Source organism: Danio rerio, chromosome 3 (genome assembly GCF_052040795.2).
Source record: "Danio rerio strain M-AB ecotype USA chromosome 3, GRCz13ab, whole genome shotgun sequence".
In the NCBI taxonomy this organism is placed as follows: Eukaryota; Metazoa; Chordata; class Actinopteri; order Cypriniformes; family Danionidae; genus Danio; species Danio rerio.
In genome coordinates, this window is record NC_141023.1 from 5,228,906 (window position 1) to 5,246,562 (window position 17,657).

Consider the following 17,657-nt stretch of genomic DNA (forward strand, 5'->3'; position numbering starts at 1 on the left):
AGGTAATTAATAATATACACTAATACTGAAACACAATAAGACATGTTACAGTGTGCTCAGCCTGCGTGTTTGTCCATTAACACACATTTTCATCATCATATGATCATGATCTTTTTTTTTAATGTACATAATTTGTTCAGTAAAAGTGTTTCCATCGTAGTTTATGCGCACATTTTCTATCGAATAAAAGTTTATCCTACTCAGTTATGCGCGTTTTTTATACATATTTTAAAAAGTTATGTGCCTCATGACGTTTCTATCAATCGTTTTTATGCACGTATCCAAAATAAGCATAAAAATAGGTGGGTAGAAACGTAAGGCAAAGGCGAGAAATACCGCTTCATCTTTAAAAAAGGGGAGGAGACCGACAGAAACTCTGAGTTTAGAGAATAAAACCTGCTTCTGACCAGGTTAGATTCACAGAGTAAGTTACCACAGTAACTGACTCTGAGTTAAAGTTACCTTTCTTTCAGAAACAGGCTTGACTTACCCTGCTTTCTTGAGTTTAACAAACCTGCCATTTTGAAATGGAAAACCCAGAGTTTCTCTCATTTCAGGGTTAAAATACTCAGAGTTTTCAGTTAACCTCCTTTCTAAAACAAGCCCCTGGTCTAGTTAGATTAGATTAGATTCACCTTTATTGTCATTACAGATGTACAAGTACAAGGCAACGAAATGCAGATTAGGTCTAACCAGCAGTGCAATAGCAGCAAGTGCAGGATACAGGAATAAGTTATAAAGTGCAGTTATAGAAAAACTGGGGTGATATTTACAGATGGGTGTACTATCAACATTATATACAAGTTGTATTAGCTATAAACAAAGATTTACAATTAATATATGTACAGGTAGCTATTAATAATCAGAAGTGCGCAGATAGATAAACATAATTATAAATGTATATAGTGGGTGTGTATATAATTACAGAAGTCCATGTGCAGTGGGTATGTACAGTTCAAATCAGTGTAATGTAGTGCAATGAATATGTGCAAATTTTAAATGTGCAAATGTTAAACAGTGCAGTGATTGTGACGAGTATAAGGAGAGTGGGGGGCATACCTGTCAACATTGGGATGTGAAAATAAGGCATATGCCCACCATAATAAGGGATCCCCCCATTAAAAAATAAAAAACAAATAGTATACAACAGCAGCAAATACATTAGCACACAGTTCCAGTTATTAAAATTAATAGCTTTTATAAAGAAATAGAATCAAGTTATCAAATCTCATTAGCCGTTTCTTCACTGTATAACTTACACATTCTGAATAAAGAGGATCAATCAGCCAGTCCGGGCCTGGTGTCTTCTCATGGACAGTATGTCAAACCTCTAAAGTTAGTCAGAGGATGTAGGGTTAACTAAGGACGTTCTCGCACTATGCTATCCGATTCATGCCAAGGCCCATTTTCTGGGTCGTTTGAGAAGTGTGAGTGCGCTGAATCGGGTTCAGGCAGGGTTCACTTGGCCGGCCCTGGCCCGATTGGAAGAGGTGGGCCTGAGCGTGGTTCACTTGGGCTTTGTGTGTGTGAAAATGTGCCAAAGCCTGAAACTGAATGCGAGACGTGACTTTTAAGGGACTGTTTCTTATGGATTTATTAATCATTCTTACTGTTCAATGAGCGCACTCTGCCGTAGCTTATTAAATAAGCAAACCCCTCACTGCACAACAGCTGAGAGAAATCTCCACTGTGCTGAGCGAGAGTGCTAACTGAACAGCGCAGCATCGATGACGTAAGCGTGCCCAGGCCCGACTTTAATGTGAGTGCGGGCCATCTGGGGAGACGGGAGGGGGGACAAGCAAGCTTTGACCCGGTTCAAGGCAACTGTACATAGTGTGAGTATGGCCTAATACTTTAATTGTCTGGTTGCCAACTGCTCACTCATCCTAAAAAGTAGTAGATTTTGCCACTTTCAGACCACTTGCCAATTTCAGCAATTAGTTGATTAAAGATCTCCATGCTGTCATGTCAAAACAAATTTTTACCGTCAAATGTGCCTTAGAATCAAATGTCTCACGGAGGCTGCCGTCTAAACCAAAACAAACAGACAGCAGCTCCTCGCGGAGACTGCCGTCAAACTGAAACCAAAAGTAAAATGCCCAGGCCCGGTCCTCTTTTGGCTTCCTCTGCCATCGTTCCTCCTTTTATCCTCCAGAGCTCCTTCCGTGGGATCCGAAGCAAGTGCGCACCGCAGGTGTATCCACTTACGCGGTGGCCTCACTCTGTTCCCACGGCTCTCGGCCATGGCCCCTCGCCACACACCCGCTCCCGTCCAAAATCACACTAGTTAACGACTGCTCCCGCGCTTTGTTCGGAATGCAGACCTCCAATGCATACCTGACCAGAGAAGTCAAATGGCGGGCGGATCTGGGGCATCTGGCAAAGATCTTATCAAAGCCGAAAACCAAATGAACATACACAAGTGAAATATTACAGTGACATTAAGACCACTTTACCAGTCACACTGAGGCATTTAAAATGATACCAAACATGAACATAGTGCTACAAGCTACATCATATTAAAACCTTAAACATTTTATGTTAAAATGTGAATGATTTGCTCTGATCAGTAAGTAACTTAAGGGTCAAGAAGGGGGGCTTGAGGTGAAAGGAGAAGGGTGAACTCTCGCATTTCCTCTTGTTTGCATTGTCAACAGTGATTTGAATAGAACCGTTGAACCGCTGGTTTCCAGATCTTCTTCTCAGATTAGAAAGTTTATTGTTTTAGTGCCTGTCCATTCTTGTGGTCTTGTCTTGTGTGGAGTTCCATAAGCGTTCCAAAATTTGATATTTTGGAGAGATACAGTCATCCTTACACTACTTCACTCTGGATAAGTAGAAAGACTAGAGAAAAATCACAATGTCTTAACGATAAGCTGATCTGTGTGAAATTCAAATCATGGTGCCTGTACCAGCTAGACAGGTTTGGCTTCTTGATAAGTTTCATATGTTAGGTGATTAAGAAAGAAATAAGCTTTAATGCGGCTGTAGGGTCCAGCCGGTTGGTCCAATGACGGTATCCAATGGTGGATGAAGGTTCACTGCATGTTCGGTCTTTCCAGTGCACAATGTTGATTTATATTAAACTTAACTCATATCTGACTCCAATTTTAGTATGAGATGGTTTAGAATATTAATATGTTTATCCTCGTTTTATCTGACTCCAATTATAAAACATTGAGAAGATTATTTTGTTTCCTTTCACATTATTTTAGATTATGATTGAATATTCTTTTGATTTGTTATTATACCTTATTCTCATTTACTCAGATTACGATAGCATCTCGAGTCTTGCACCGGCCGGGTATACAATCTCTTAATACAAGCTTGTCAGTCTTGGTCATTAAACAGAGGCGATTAACCACTCTCCTAAAAAGGCAGAACACTACTTACTCAATTTAGGAGATTTTTATGTGGTCCCCATAGATCTGTTATCTACTTAATCAAGACAAAGTATTTTAATAATAATCGCGCAGGATTATACTATTGTAGATGAAGGCCTAAATATCCACATTTAAAGTAGTTCCAACAATATTTTGTTGTTCTAAATAGTTGGCCTTTTACAGTCCAAGTATACATGAAATAATGCCAATTTGTTAGTCGGATCTCTAACAACATTGAATAGCGTGCCACGCTGCTCCGTCTAACATGTTTTAGTCCGTTACTAACCTGTACAGTGGCTTGTAGTGCTATGGACAACAACATTTATCAGTGATAATAACACGAACTCTGTTTGAATCATTCAAAACATAACAATTTATTAGTCAGGTAAATGTATTATGCCAATTCAATCAGTCAATTCATAAACGATCAATACAAAACATCAAATTATCAAAGATAACTCCAAGATGAAAAAGATGCATTCCTGACTTTGAAATATACATAACATGGAGCTAGCCATGTTATGGGCTGATCTGGTTAGGCAGAATCGCCCTGAGTTTTTCTCAACCCTTACCTTAAATAATCCAAGAATTCCCTCAAGGAAGGGGGTGTGAATGTATAACAAAAGGCATTCACACTTAGTGTCACACCCCTCACAGTGGTTCCAAAGATGCCTGAAGTTATATATTTATTGTTCTGATTATGTCTATTTCTGAGAGAATGAGACCATTGTACCAATTGCACTGAGACATTTCAAATGATATCAAACATGATAATTAAAGTCAGTTTGGTTAATCTAAAACATTCAAACATTGAAATGACCATATGCGTGAGTTGGGGGGATGAAGCTGAGTCTCAGCATAGTCAGATGCAAATGCAGCAGGAACTGTTTTTTCCCGCATTCCTCCCTGGTGGGTTGTGAAGTCACCAGTCTCTGTTTTCAGCTCATGTTTTGAATTGTCAAAGATATCAGAATATTTGCAATATTTCAATTCTTACAGCGGCACTAAATGAAATGGCTTTAATTTAATAAACATTCCAAACACAAAATAAGCAGCGATAACAAATAACAGAGAAGAAGTTTGGCTATATTTACTCTTCTGAACACATACTTTCTAGCAGTTCTAGCTTCTACCTCAGTTCAGGTTGCTAGTCTTCTTTAGACGTACTTGCTAATGTTCTTGTGAGTGGGCAAACACATTCATACAAAGCAGTCAAGCTATATTTTTTAAACAAATAACACACATGTTTACAGTTTAATTCATTTCATGACCTTCATAAAAAATACTTCTGCTGGCCTTTGTGTGGGCAACCTGCTTTTGGAGTGTTTCAGTCAATATGGAATGGCTTATCATCTTGCAAAGTCAATGAAAGCTGGAAATCAAGCAAATTTAAGCAAAACTCATTGATTCCACTTTTTAGATTTAGGCCCTGTTTACACTGTCAGCTCTTGGTGCCCAATTCCAATTTGTTGCCTATATCTGATTTGTTTGCTTGTTCGTTTACACATTATTTTAATTGTGACCCATATCCGATTGATGTGTTTATACTTGCCATACAATTTGCGACGTCGTGCATGCGTAAAGGCGGATTCTAGCATCTGTGCCACACTAGCCATGATGGAAGAAATTGTCTTGATTTTAGCTTTACTAAATATGCGAAGTTCGCCCAACTTTAAAATGATTTCAGGGTGGAGGAGGAGGTCCGTCATCACAGTTTGCGCCTAGGGTTTATATATGGTGTCCTCCACTGACTCGTCTCCCTACAGGCCAAGAAGGTAGGTAACTAGTACCGTCGACCACTGACCACTTTCCTCCTCCATGTTTCCTCTTCCTGTTGTTTACCGCTTGGCGTTCCAACACACACTCTTCCTTCTACGCCATTAAAACGTGAAGAAGTACGAAATGGTTGCAAGATTAATGACGTACAAAATGGAATGCCTCAACAAATCCCATCTGCCTGTTTACATTATTGTCGCATCGTCGCATATCTGATTTCTTTTCACATATTAGGGAGGCCTAAAACGGATCTCTGAATATCTGAATGCATTCCTTTTTGTGTGTTTACGTGGTCATAGAAAAGATTCGATCTGTGTCACATGTGAGCAAAAATTTGGAATTGGGTCACATTTAACTGGTCGTGCTAACATGGTGTTAGTTGTTTTCATTTGAGCTGCACAGTAAAAGAGCTAAAAGCAGTAGCCAGTCTACCATACTTTTTTTTCAACTCATAGATCTAACACTGAGCTTGTGTTGTAACATCAATAAAAACCCGAGCTCGCCTTCTAAAGCTTTCGATAAATGCTCTGCGAATGTAACGGGCTGGGACTCCTCGAGGCACGATGACCTGAGACACGGTGGTGCTTTCACCAGGCCTCCGTGGCTGATTTAGCTGGACCTGCAGGTTGTAGTATCTCTGATTGTTGCGGATTATGATTCCCTGCATATCAATACGGACATTAGTAGAGCTTATCAGGTTAGAGTGGGCCTGTTCCACTAGATACCCATTGTCCCAGTGACTGACTAAGTTTTCGATCTCTTCTCTAAATTGACTTCCATCAGTGATTGCATTAGGTGCTGGCACAGCAGAAAAGGTGGTACTTCTCCTGTTTGCTCTGTCCACTTCTGTGCATATCACAATTCTCTGGGGGTTGTTTTCATTGGTTCTGCTGCTGAGATGTTTAGTGGTGACGTAGGAGCATTCTCCTGGTTCAATAGGCCCACAGTAATCATAATACGACTCTGAGGTCCAGCACCAGTTGTAACTATAGCCATGTAAGCCACAGAAATGATCTGAGCGACAGGGCTTTAAATTATAGGTTACATCCACCTCTGGAGAGCAGTAGTCCCAGCTATTTGCAGTGTGACACCAGTAGTAATCTCCACTCACATAATAATGACATTCATCAATGCAAACATCATTTTTATAAGTGTGGTGGATGAACATCTTTGGCTCGACGTGGCCACAGAAACCCCAACTACCCTCCACTTCACACCACTTGTATTTATAATTGCGTTTTTCACAGGGACTGTCTTCTTTACACTGTCTGTTCATGTAATCCGTGTTTTCATTAGGTGAACAGTAATCCCATCCCTTCTCAGTAAGACACCAATAGTAGTTTTCACCTTTGTGATCACAGTAGTCATAACACTGCGCATCTGTGTATGATCCATAATGGTTGTTGTCGTTTTTCACCAGTCCACAGTATCCCCAATGAAATGCATTGATTTTGCACGAATAGTAGTCGTTTCCATTTTTCTCACACTTTTCACTGCACTGCCTGCCCCAGTAGTCTACGTTTTCTTTAGGCGAACAGTACATTGTCTGGCACTGTCCATCTTTATCAATAGTCTTGCACTTGTACTCGCTCCAGTAGACCTTGCAGTCTTCAATACAGATCGTTCCAATGTGAGTCCAGAATGTTTTTCCAGAGGTCGGTGAACAGAAGATGAGGAGCAAAATGAGGGGGATGTTCAGATGCTCCATTTTTGTCTGTCAAGAGGAAAATGAAGTGAATAAAGGCATGATGTAGCAAATAACACCAACGTTCTTTTAGAACTTTGTACTAAACAACTGTAAACATTAAACTAAGCAATTTAGATCAGGTCAGCCCTAAATTATAATACCAAAGAGATATTGAATAATGAATATTAAAAATATAAAAGCATTTTCAACATTTGATTATTATTATAACATTTATTTTACCAGGAAAGACACATTGAGATTAAAAATCTCTTTTACAAGAGCGTCCTGGCCAAGATTAAGCAGTATACATGTCACATGGGTCTAGCAAACAAAAAACGATTGACAGTTAACATGAACCCCACACTGACAAACTATTCAAAACATCTACAAGCCTCCTACACTTTTTATACTCTCATTTAGTGAAATTAACTCTTTAAACTGCAGTTGTGATTGTAGATTATTCCATGCAAAAGGTTCTGCATATTTAAAAGCCTTTTTCCCCATCTCAGCCCGCACTTTAGGAACAGACAGTAAATAAATATCTTTTGACTGGAGACCATACCTAAGAACAGGCTTTTACGAATGTAATTCTGTATATATGATGGGAGTAAACCATTCAATATAGATTTGTAAACAAGGATATGCCAATGCATGAGCCTACGAATGGATAAAGCAGACAAACCTACCCCAGTATACAGCACACAATTATGAGTTAAGGATTTAAAATTAGTTAAAAAAATCTTAATGCACCATGGTAAACAGTATCCAAGGCAAGCAGACTTTGAGACGAAGCATGCATATAGATAACATCACCGTGGTACAATGTCGACATCAGTGTTGCATTGACTGTCACAAATAAAGAATGTTCAGGTGAATCCAATTGCGAGTGAACAAAATAAATATTTATTAACACAGTCAAAACAAAAGCAAGGAATGAGTGCGGTGCTAGGACTAGGAGAAACAGGGCAGGAATCAGGCAGGAAACAGGGTCCAGTAAAAACTCCTCAGGTCCTGAGCACAGACAGATAGCACCATAAGCACACGTAACGAACTGACAATGAAACACAGAACACGTCGCACATATATAGGCATGATAATGAGTTTCAGCTGGCGAACAATCAATCCAGCTGAGTGCCGTCATAACACGTGACCAAGGGCCTGTTTCAGTAAGGAGGTTCAAACAACTCAGAGTTTAAACTTGAACTCTGAGTTGATTTACCGAGAGATTAAAAACTCAGAGTTTTCGGTTTCAGAACAGCTGATCTGAGCTGGGTCAATCAACTTCGAGTAGACCAACTCAGAGGCTGTTTCTCAATATGCGTTCTTCAGCGGTCTTGCGTCCTCGTGTTCTCGTGAAACGTCATCATCAGCTGCCTAAGTTCAGTTCCAATACTCAAGACCGCAAGTATGGAGGACGCGTGAAACTTACCGGATGTGTTCTTGATATCGAGGACGCACTGATGCAGACTTGAGCACCGAATTCGCTTTGGAAGTCCCAGAAGTGATTTCGACTGGAGGTGGGAAGCGCTGCATTTTATCTAGATTTATTATTAAAGTTCATAGATATGAATTATTTACCTCAGGACTTTCCCTAAATGAAACTGTGAAAGTACACATTACCATGGACATCTTAATAAAGAAATAAACACATTAAGGGTGTTTGTTTGCTGAAATTTGTATTAAAATCTGTTTTATTTATATTGTGCAACATATATTTATAATGTTTTATGCAGAGAACATATTGTGAAAAGGAGAAAAACAATAAATCGTTGTATGAAGGCTGTAATGTTTAAATAATTTACAATTTAAAACACGTAAAAGGTCATGTGACCATCAGGAAGAACGCAGCATCTCAATTCTCAAAGGACGCATTTTTTGCCCTCGCGGTCTCCTGAGTTCGTTCTTCCGAGGACACCTGGCAAGACCGATCTCCAAGAGAACACAAGTCCGTTCTCTGCGTTCTTGGAATTGAGAAACAGCCAGAGTTGAGCGCGCGCACCGTAACTTTAAAAAGGCATTATCAATGGAGCGCAGACATTACGAGTGACTATGGCAATATCTTATAAAAGAGATCACCATTTCTTTCTCCGGCTGAACTTGATGTTCTCATGCAAAGTTATAGCAAATATGAGCGTATATATTTAAAAAGAAGCAACCATCATTGAAGAAGAGACAGTTAGCGTGGAAAACAGCTGCTCAAGTTAATGCCTAATTTCACTTTTTAAGTATTTAAATATTTACGAATAATAAAATAAGTAATGTAATGTGTGACGTTTACATTTTTTTTCTAAACTTTTATACACATTTATTCGTTTTAAATGATTTAACAGTGCACTTGTGTGTCTGCCTTTTTTATTGATCAAGTGATAAAGGTTAATATAACATTTAGAAGGTAAGCAGTGCTAAAAATAATTTTTAGAAAGAATAATAATCCCAATAATCTAGTGCATGTCGAAGGTAAATTTAATTTAATTATTTAATAAAAAAAGGACAAGCCATTCTCATACAGTTCTTCTGTGTATGGCTAAAATGTAGGCAATAGCTGTGTTTCCATCCAAATATATTACATAAATTTATGTGCAAAACTGGAATATTGCATAAAAGATGCGAATAAAGCAGAGATTCCATCCAAGGAGTCAAAGAGAAAAAAATCGTCACTTCCTGATTAAACTGGCACCAAATATCAACAGTAGTTGTTTTATTAGAGCAGTTGCTCTACTTATGGTACTGTACAATGCCTGTAAAACACATGTTAAGTTTATGTTAAATGAAAGTTTCTTCTCTTATATTCTTTATTTAGGAAAATGAAGAAGTGGCAAAGTTTTGACATTTGTCATGCACATAAAAGACAATAATAGTCGGCAGAAATGTTTTGCATTATTCAATTATATATATTTTTTCATCTATATCTTGCACCTAGCTAAGATGCTATGGATGTGCATACTTTGATCTTTCTAGATTAAAGTCCGAAAGACAAATGGCAGCAAACTTAGAACCAACCCAAAACGTGGCCCTATATACATTTCTGGAGAGTGGCAAATACGTCCCAGGAGCTACATTATTTATTTATTTATTTTATTGCAGTTTTTATTTTTGCGAATCCACCAGCTCTGTAAAAAATAAATCCGTAAAATTTAGGGTAAAAAACGGCAGCTGTGGTTGCCAGTACTTTACCATTAAAAACACGGTACAAACCTTAAAAGTACTTTTTAAGTTTTATGGTAAATTACCGTATTTTATTAATTTATCGAGGTAATATGTCTGTATTTTGAATGATCAACATCTACACATCTTTTGTTCCACAGTTAGCACACCCACATGCAGGTGGTGATGAGGAAGTGGCATAATGAGCCAATGCTCTTCACAATCAACTTTTCCCCGTAAGCAGAAAAGAGTATCAGCATTGAAGGTGCTCAGTGTCATTCACACAGCTACTAAACACCAGTGTGGTAACAAGCATAAAATTAAAGTAATGAAATGAACATTGTTTATCAACATTAGATGTAACATAAATCTCTAATGTACATAACTGATGGGGAAACAACTAAAAAGATCCACATTAATGTCAACCAAATGCATAAAAAGTTATGTACCATGCAGGGAATTCTGGGAAAGTCAATTCACGGTTATTCGCCGTATATATTAAGGAAACATACCGTTAACCAGGTTAAGGATTTGTACTGTAGCATTTTTACAGTTATTTTACCATTGAAATCATGACCATTTTTACAGTGAGAGGTTCGCTTTTTGAGATCTCAGATTTCTCTCACTAGTGCCATTCGCTCCTAGGCCTGTTTCAGAAAGCAGGTTAAGTTAAAACTCAGAGTATTTTAACCCTGAAATGAGAAAAACTCTGGGTTTTCCGTTTCAAAATGGCAGGTTTGTTAAACTCGAGAAAGCAGGGTAAGTCAAGCCTGTTTCTGAAAGAGAGTTAACTTTAACTCAGAGTCAGTTGGTGGAAATGTCATGATTCACATAACTTTTGAAAATACGCATAATAAAACTAACTGAGTAGGTTAAACTTTTATTTGATAAGATGCACATAAACTACGAAGTGCACTTAACAAATTACAGTATGTAGCCTACATTAAAAAATGGTTTGTTAGAGATGATGATGAAAATGTGTGTGAATGGACAAACCAGCAGACTGAGCACACTGCAGAACATCTTAAATGTTGTTTTAGTCATTCAAAAATGCCTTTACTGTTTCATTATTAGTGTATATTATTAATTACCGCGTGTCAAGAGTCTCCGCGTCTCATGGCTTCAAACGCCCCCATGTGTTCATTGTGTGTCAATTGTCTTCTGAGGCTCAGGTACATTAATTAAATAAAAAATCATTGATGCAGCGTATTCTACCGCAGTAAATTCTGTTTTTACTGTTGATATTTGGCGCAAGTTAATCAGGAAGTGACAATTTTGTTCTCTTCGACTCGTTGGATAAAAACGCTGCTTTATTTTTAGGCGTTATTCCAGTTTTGCACAAATTTATGTAATAGCCTATATTTTGATGGAAACACAGCTATTGCCTACATTTTTTTCATAAATAATTAGCTTAACCTTCGACATGCACTGTTACTAAATTAATGGGATTATTATTCTGTCTAAGTTATTTTATTACTGCTTACCTTCTTAATGTTATATCAACCGCTATCACTTGATCAATAAAAAGGCAGACACACAACAAGTGCACTGTTAAATCTATTAAAACTATAAAGTGTATAAAAGTTTAGAAAAAAGTATAAACGTCACACATTACATTACTTATTTTATTATACTTAAAATGTTTAAATACTTAAAATTAAAAATTACGCATTAACTTGAGCAGCTGTTTTCCCACGCTAACTGTCTCTGTTTCACTGATAGTTGCTTCTTTTTAAATATATACGCTCATATTTGCTATAATATATATATATGTATATGTATATATATATATATATATATATATATATATATATATATATATATATATATATATATATATATATATATTAGTATATATATATATATTAGGAAATCTAGAACTTTATCAATTTAGAAAGCTTTTGATTTGTTGGTTATTTTGGCCTTACCTTCATAATTATTTTGGTTAGGAGAATTTTCATTTAAGTATCTCTTTGTTTTTGTTTACCCTGTCTGGAAATGTAAAAATATATTGAACTTTGTTAAACAGTAAATATAAGATAATATTTTTCTTTTGAAATCTCTTTTCAGAGTTTTTTTGTTATTATATCTGAAGTAAAAGTTTGCTGGGATAGAGAAAAAGGAAATTCTCCACGCACATTATTAAATATTAATTTATTATTAATTCGATCCAATTAAATTTATATATATATATATATATATATATATATATATATATATATATATATATATATATATATATATATATATATAATTTTTTTTTTTTAATCCTAATTTAATTTTGTCTCCGTACCCCTAGAAAAGGGACAAAACTGTAACACCAACTGATTCCCCTCACCCAACACCTTCTCTAAACCCAACCGTCAGTGTTTTAAAAAGCAATCCAGAAAACGAAAATCCCCCTGAGTTTTACCACATTATCAATTTTTACCACATTCTCACACCGGTATTTACATGTTTATTTAATTATATCAGCTTTGTGGAACTGTTACTTGTTGGACTCGAACCTTATCATTGCGATGAACTCCACTCTTCCGTCTCAAGTCCACTAACATATGCTGCAAGTCACTAGACAAACTGGCAATAGGGAGAAAGCAGTTCTCATGGAGCTAAGCGGTCAGCTATTAGCGTGAAAAGGAACGGCATCATACTGCACCGTAACATTCCTTTAAAAGACAAAATGCAGCCATACGTACTTCTGGCTACATAATTCGTGATTTCTAGAAATGTATATAGGGCTACGCTTTCAGAATGAACCCATGTTGCTTAGAACACAACTACAATGGACCACTGAATCCCAGAACATAGAAAAAAACACCTTAATTTATATCTTGATTCGGTTTTTTTTTTTATAAAAGTCACCATGATTAGTGTTTGCTTTAGCAGGGCACATTATTAAATAGAGTAATACACCGTTTTAGTACTTGCTATAGAAAATGGCTGTAATGCATTAACAATAAATTGTGAAACCTTGTGAAATCTTTCAAAAATGCTACAACACCTTTTGAGTACAAATTAATAAAGGACAATCTAATTAAACAAGTACATTGTTGTATCTCTGTACTACATGATGTGCCATCGAATTATACTTCACAATTAAAAAAATAAATCCTATTTACATAAAGATACTTTGTTCTCACCTTTCAATTCGGAATGCAATCAGGTCTTCAGCGACCCTGGGTGGTTACCTTTTAGGGTTTGATTGGAGTAAGTGTTTAGGCTCAGATAATACTGCTGAGACTTCACTATATATGCTCTTCTGAATACAGAGTTCCTCAGTTTCAGCATGAATAGCTTTTTTGGACACGAATCTAGTTTGAGCCCTTGCTTGCTGATGTTGTAACTAGGCAAAAACATTAATACATAGCCGTTGGTAAGGTAGGTAAGGAGGTAAAGAGAGATAAGCAGTGAAGCTTCTTGTTTTTTTTGCACATAACACGCTTCCTTCCGCACCCTGTATTACAAAATTACATTCATCAAGTTGATGGTACTAAACAACTGCATACAAAACAAAAATGTAGTGTGGCAAAATGTTGTGTTTCGCAAGACCAAGGAGCTGCAAACTAGTTTAGCATAAATTTATGCATAAATGACTAGTTTAGCTAGTCAAACATAAACAGGCAAAAATATGGTATAAGAAACCATCACCAACAGTATACCAACATAGGCTCATTCTGAAAACATAGCCCTATATACGCTTCGGGAGATTGTGTATTATATTGTTAGAAGTACGTATGGCTGCATTTCGTTTTTTTAAATAAATGCTACAGGGCGGTATGATGTCGTTCCTTTTTGCATATACCAGCTGACCACTTACCTCCGTGTGAACGGATTTCTCACTGTTACCAGTTTGTCCGGTTAGCTCGCCATGTACGTAGTTGGATTTGAGAAGCAGAGAGGAGTTGACCTCAATGACAGGGTTCGAGTAAGGTGAGGAACTGTTCCAGAAAGCAGGTAAGACATAAACAGAATCCAAAAAATAAAATAAACATGTAAATAACAGGGTGAGAATGTGGTAAAAATCAGATGAGGGGTTTTCTTTTTATGGACTGCTTTTATTGGTTGGCTTTAAGGAAGTGGGTGGGCGGGTCATTCTGTCCTTTTGAAAATACTATTGGTTGGGTTTAGGGAAGAAGGGAGGTGGGCCAGTCGATCTGTCAGTCAGTCAGTTGACAGCGGGCTCTGGTGGATTTATGCGAGAAGAGCAGGCGCGAATGGCACACGCAAGAGAAATTTGAGATCTCAAAAAGTGTACACAACAGCATCTTATGGATTAATGAAAACAAAAACTATAAAAAGATGGCAGCTTGCTCTCTGCACCACTCACATGGTCACCCACTGAAGCTAAGCAGGGCTGCACCCAGTCAGTACCTGGATTAGAGACCGCATGAGTAAGCTAGGTTGCTGTCGGAAGTGATGTTAGTGATGACTCAAACCCAATAGAGAACTCAAAAAGTGAACAAATCTTTTCCTTATGCACAAATGATTGAATCACTCCCTGAGAGGACTCATTGTTCTCGAGTCACGTAAAAGATTCATTCAAAATGAACAAATCGTTCTAGAACAACCCATCACTACAGCCCATGGGTAGTAGTCATTCAGACAGGACACCATTGTGGTGATCAGTGTTCTCTTTAGTTGGGCACCATGTTGTTGTTTTAAAATAATTATGAATTTGGAACATCATTGAAAAAGTAAGCAATAACAGGCGTTAGAAAATAAAGATCTGAATAATGAGTGAACAACTCACTGATCTGTGTGTAATCCTTCCAAAATGCAAATCTTTTTGACATCAATACTTACCCCACCTAAACACTAAGGACAATCTAAAGCAGGGATGTCAAACTCACTTTCTGGAGGGCCACAGCTCTGCACAGTTTAGTTCCAACCCTAAGTAAACACACTTGATTAAACTAATTGAGTCCTTCAGGCTTGTTTGAAATCAACAGGTAAGTGTGTTGGAGCAGGGTTGGAACTAAACTGTGCAGGTCTGTGGTCCTCCAGGAATTGAGTTTGACATTCCTGATCTAAAGGATAGATACATTGTAGTAATGACTTGTCTTGTTTTTATACTTCCCAGAGAACCAAATAATCTAATATAAATCTCGGCAATCCAAATGGTAAAAATTCATGTAAGAAAAAAGTACTTGTTCTCACGTTACATTTTAGAGTGTAGTCAGCAATTCAGCAACCCTGGGCAGGTTCGTCTTCTTGGGGCTTGATGAGAGTAAGTGTTCAGGTAAGATTATAGATTATTAAGAAATGAAATACTCTGAGACCTGTTTAACAAGTTTTAACGCATCACCATATGGAATGGGTTCGCTTTATTAACAAGTTTAAAATAACCAATCAAATCAGTCATTAATCAATCATAACAGCAAGAAGTCTACACCACAAGGTTTTTTCTCGAACTTACAAAGATTTTTTCAGTTCTAGCATAACTACTTTGGACATAGTTGCTGAGGTTGTAACTAGTTGTTGTGACTGGGCAAAAACATTCATAAACAACCGTTGCAGTAAACCTAGAAGAGATAAGCAGTCGAGCTTCTTGTTTTTCACAAACCACACACAGCAGCCATTCCATGACCTGCTTTGGTTGCCCTGCTGAAAAAAACAGTTTAAACCAGCCTAAGCTGGTTGGCTGGTTTCAGCTGGTGACCAGCCTGGTTTTAGAGGGGCTCTGGTTTTCCAGGCTAGCTGCCAGCCATTTCCAGCCTTGTCTTAGCTGGTCAGGCTGGAAAATAACCAGCTAAAACCAGCTTGACTAGCCTGGTTTAAGCTGGACATAGCTGGTTTTGGCTGGGCTCCCAGCCTGGCTAGTCTGGTCGTCTCTCAGCCTTACCAGCTATGACCAGCCTGGAAATGGCTGGACACCAGCCTGGAAGTGGCCAAAACCCCTCTAAGGCCGTACTCACACTAGGTACAGTTGCCTTGAACCGGGCCAAAGCACGGTTGTCCCCCCTCCTGTCTCCCCCGACGGCCCGCGCTCACACCACAAACGGGCTTCGGCACGCTTACGTCATCGCTGCTGGGCTGCTCAGTGAGAAGCGCTCTCTCACTCAGCAGCACAGTGGAGATTTCTCTAGTTATATCGTTTCAGTCGTTTGATATGCCGTCAAATATTTCGCCAAACAGTCCTTAGAGATGCGGCGACACGCAGTCAGATATTTCGCCGGACAGATCCGCCACTTTTGGTGCTCATAAACAATCATAAAGCACTCGTGCTGCAGGAATGAGGAGGTCTGCTGAAGGTGCAGCTGTCGTGCAGTGAGGGGTTTGCGTCTTTAATAAACTACGGCAGTTTGCGTTCACTGAACAATAAGAATGACTAATAAATCCATATGAAACAGTGCCTAAATGTCACGTCTCGCTTTCAGTTTCGGGCTTTGGCGCGTTTTGCGCTCACACACAAGTGTACCGCGCCAAAGCCCAAGTGAACCGCACTCAGGCACACCTCTTCCAACAGGGCCAGGGCCGGCCAAGTGAACCGTGCTTGAGCCCGATTAAGCGCACTCACACTTCTCAAACGATCCGGGAAACGGGCCTGGGCACGGTACAAATGGCATAGTGTGAGTAGGCCCTAAAACTAGCCTGGTTGACCAGCTAAAACCATGCACTTATGCACTTACACACTCAACAGGATAGTATGTATGTAGTGTCAGCCTAAATTGCACACTAATGTTTTTTTACTAAGCGGAAATTCAAACCGTTTCCCTGATGACGTCTGACAAATCCGTGAAATAAACGACCGAATTATCAGATAATACCTGCCATGAGTATATCCGTATTCACCATCGGGAGGCTCTATAATCACTCTCGTAGGAGAATTTTGCTTTCACCATCCAAAATTAATAAAGTTATCCAACATGTGAGTCCGATAGCTCCGTCCCTTCCGCTACCTAAGCAAACCTGCTGTCGTTGAGTGCGTGAAGTGTCCATCAATACACTTCATTTTAGCGGCTGAATGAGTGCATTATTCGGGTAATTAAAGTGCTCTTATTATTTTTAGACTTTTCAGTGTGAACACTCTACTTAAACTATTTATACTACAAAATGGCGTAGAATAGTGCATAAGTATGCGATTTGGGATGCAGCTATACTCTTCTAAACAAAGAGTTTCTCAGTTCTAGCATCAATGCCTTTTTTGGGACACGTCCAGTTTGAGCCTTTGCTTGCTGATGTTGTAAATAGTTCTTGTGACTAGGCAAAAACATGCAGAGCTGTTGAAGGTAAGGAGAGATAAGCAGTCATGTTGCTTGTTTTTCAAATAACACACTGACACTTCATTTCTTCCACACCCTGTATTACAAAACTACTCATACCATCTTGACGTTACTAAATACCACATATGCTAGTGACAATCCCCTCTTTAAAGATTACACCAATAATACCAATTTATTTGACCAGCAATCTTATTTTCCCGCTTATTTGTTCTAGTTGTTTACGTAAATCAGGGATGTCCAAACTCGGTCCTAGAGGGTCTTGAAGAGTTTAGCTGCAACCCTACTCAAACACGCCTAAACCAGCTAATCAGTTTCTTACTAGATATACTAGAAACTTCCTGGCAGGTGTGTTGAGGCAAGTTGGAGCTAAACTCAGCGGGACACTAGCCCTCAAGGACCGAGTTTAGACACTCCTAAAGTAAATGTGTAAACTTATTAAATCAT

At 38.3% G+C, this 17,657-nt stretch overlaps 2 protein-coding genes across 2 annotated transcripts in view; both read right to left on the bottom strand.

Moving 5' to 3' along the window:
- The window catches only part of LOC147845451 (uncharacterized), a 140,632-nt gene that overhangs the window by 36,865 nt on the left and 86,110 nt on the right, over positions 1-17,657 (bottom strand). The window lies entirely within an intron of this gene.
- Positions 2,013-13,355, bottom strand: LOC147845454 (uncharacterized). The gene is made up of 3 exons (XM_087243697.1): positions 13,131-13,355; positions 4,381-6,873; positions 2,013-2,985 (listed from the first exon to the last, which is right to left on the bottom strand). The coding sequence occupies exon 2, from the start codon at positions 6,865-6,867 to the stop codon at positions 5,617-5,619; it is 1,251 nt and encodes a 416-aa protein (XP_087099823.1). The 5' UTR covers positions 6,868-6,873; positions 13,131-13,355; the 3' UTR covers positions 2,013-2,985; positions 4,381-5,616.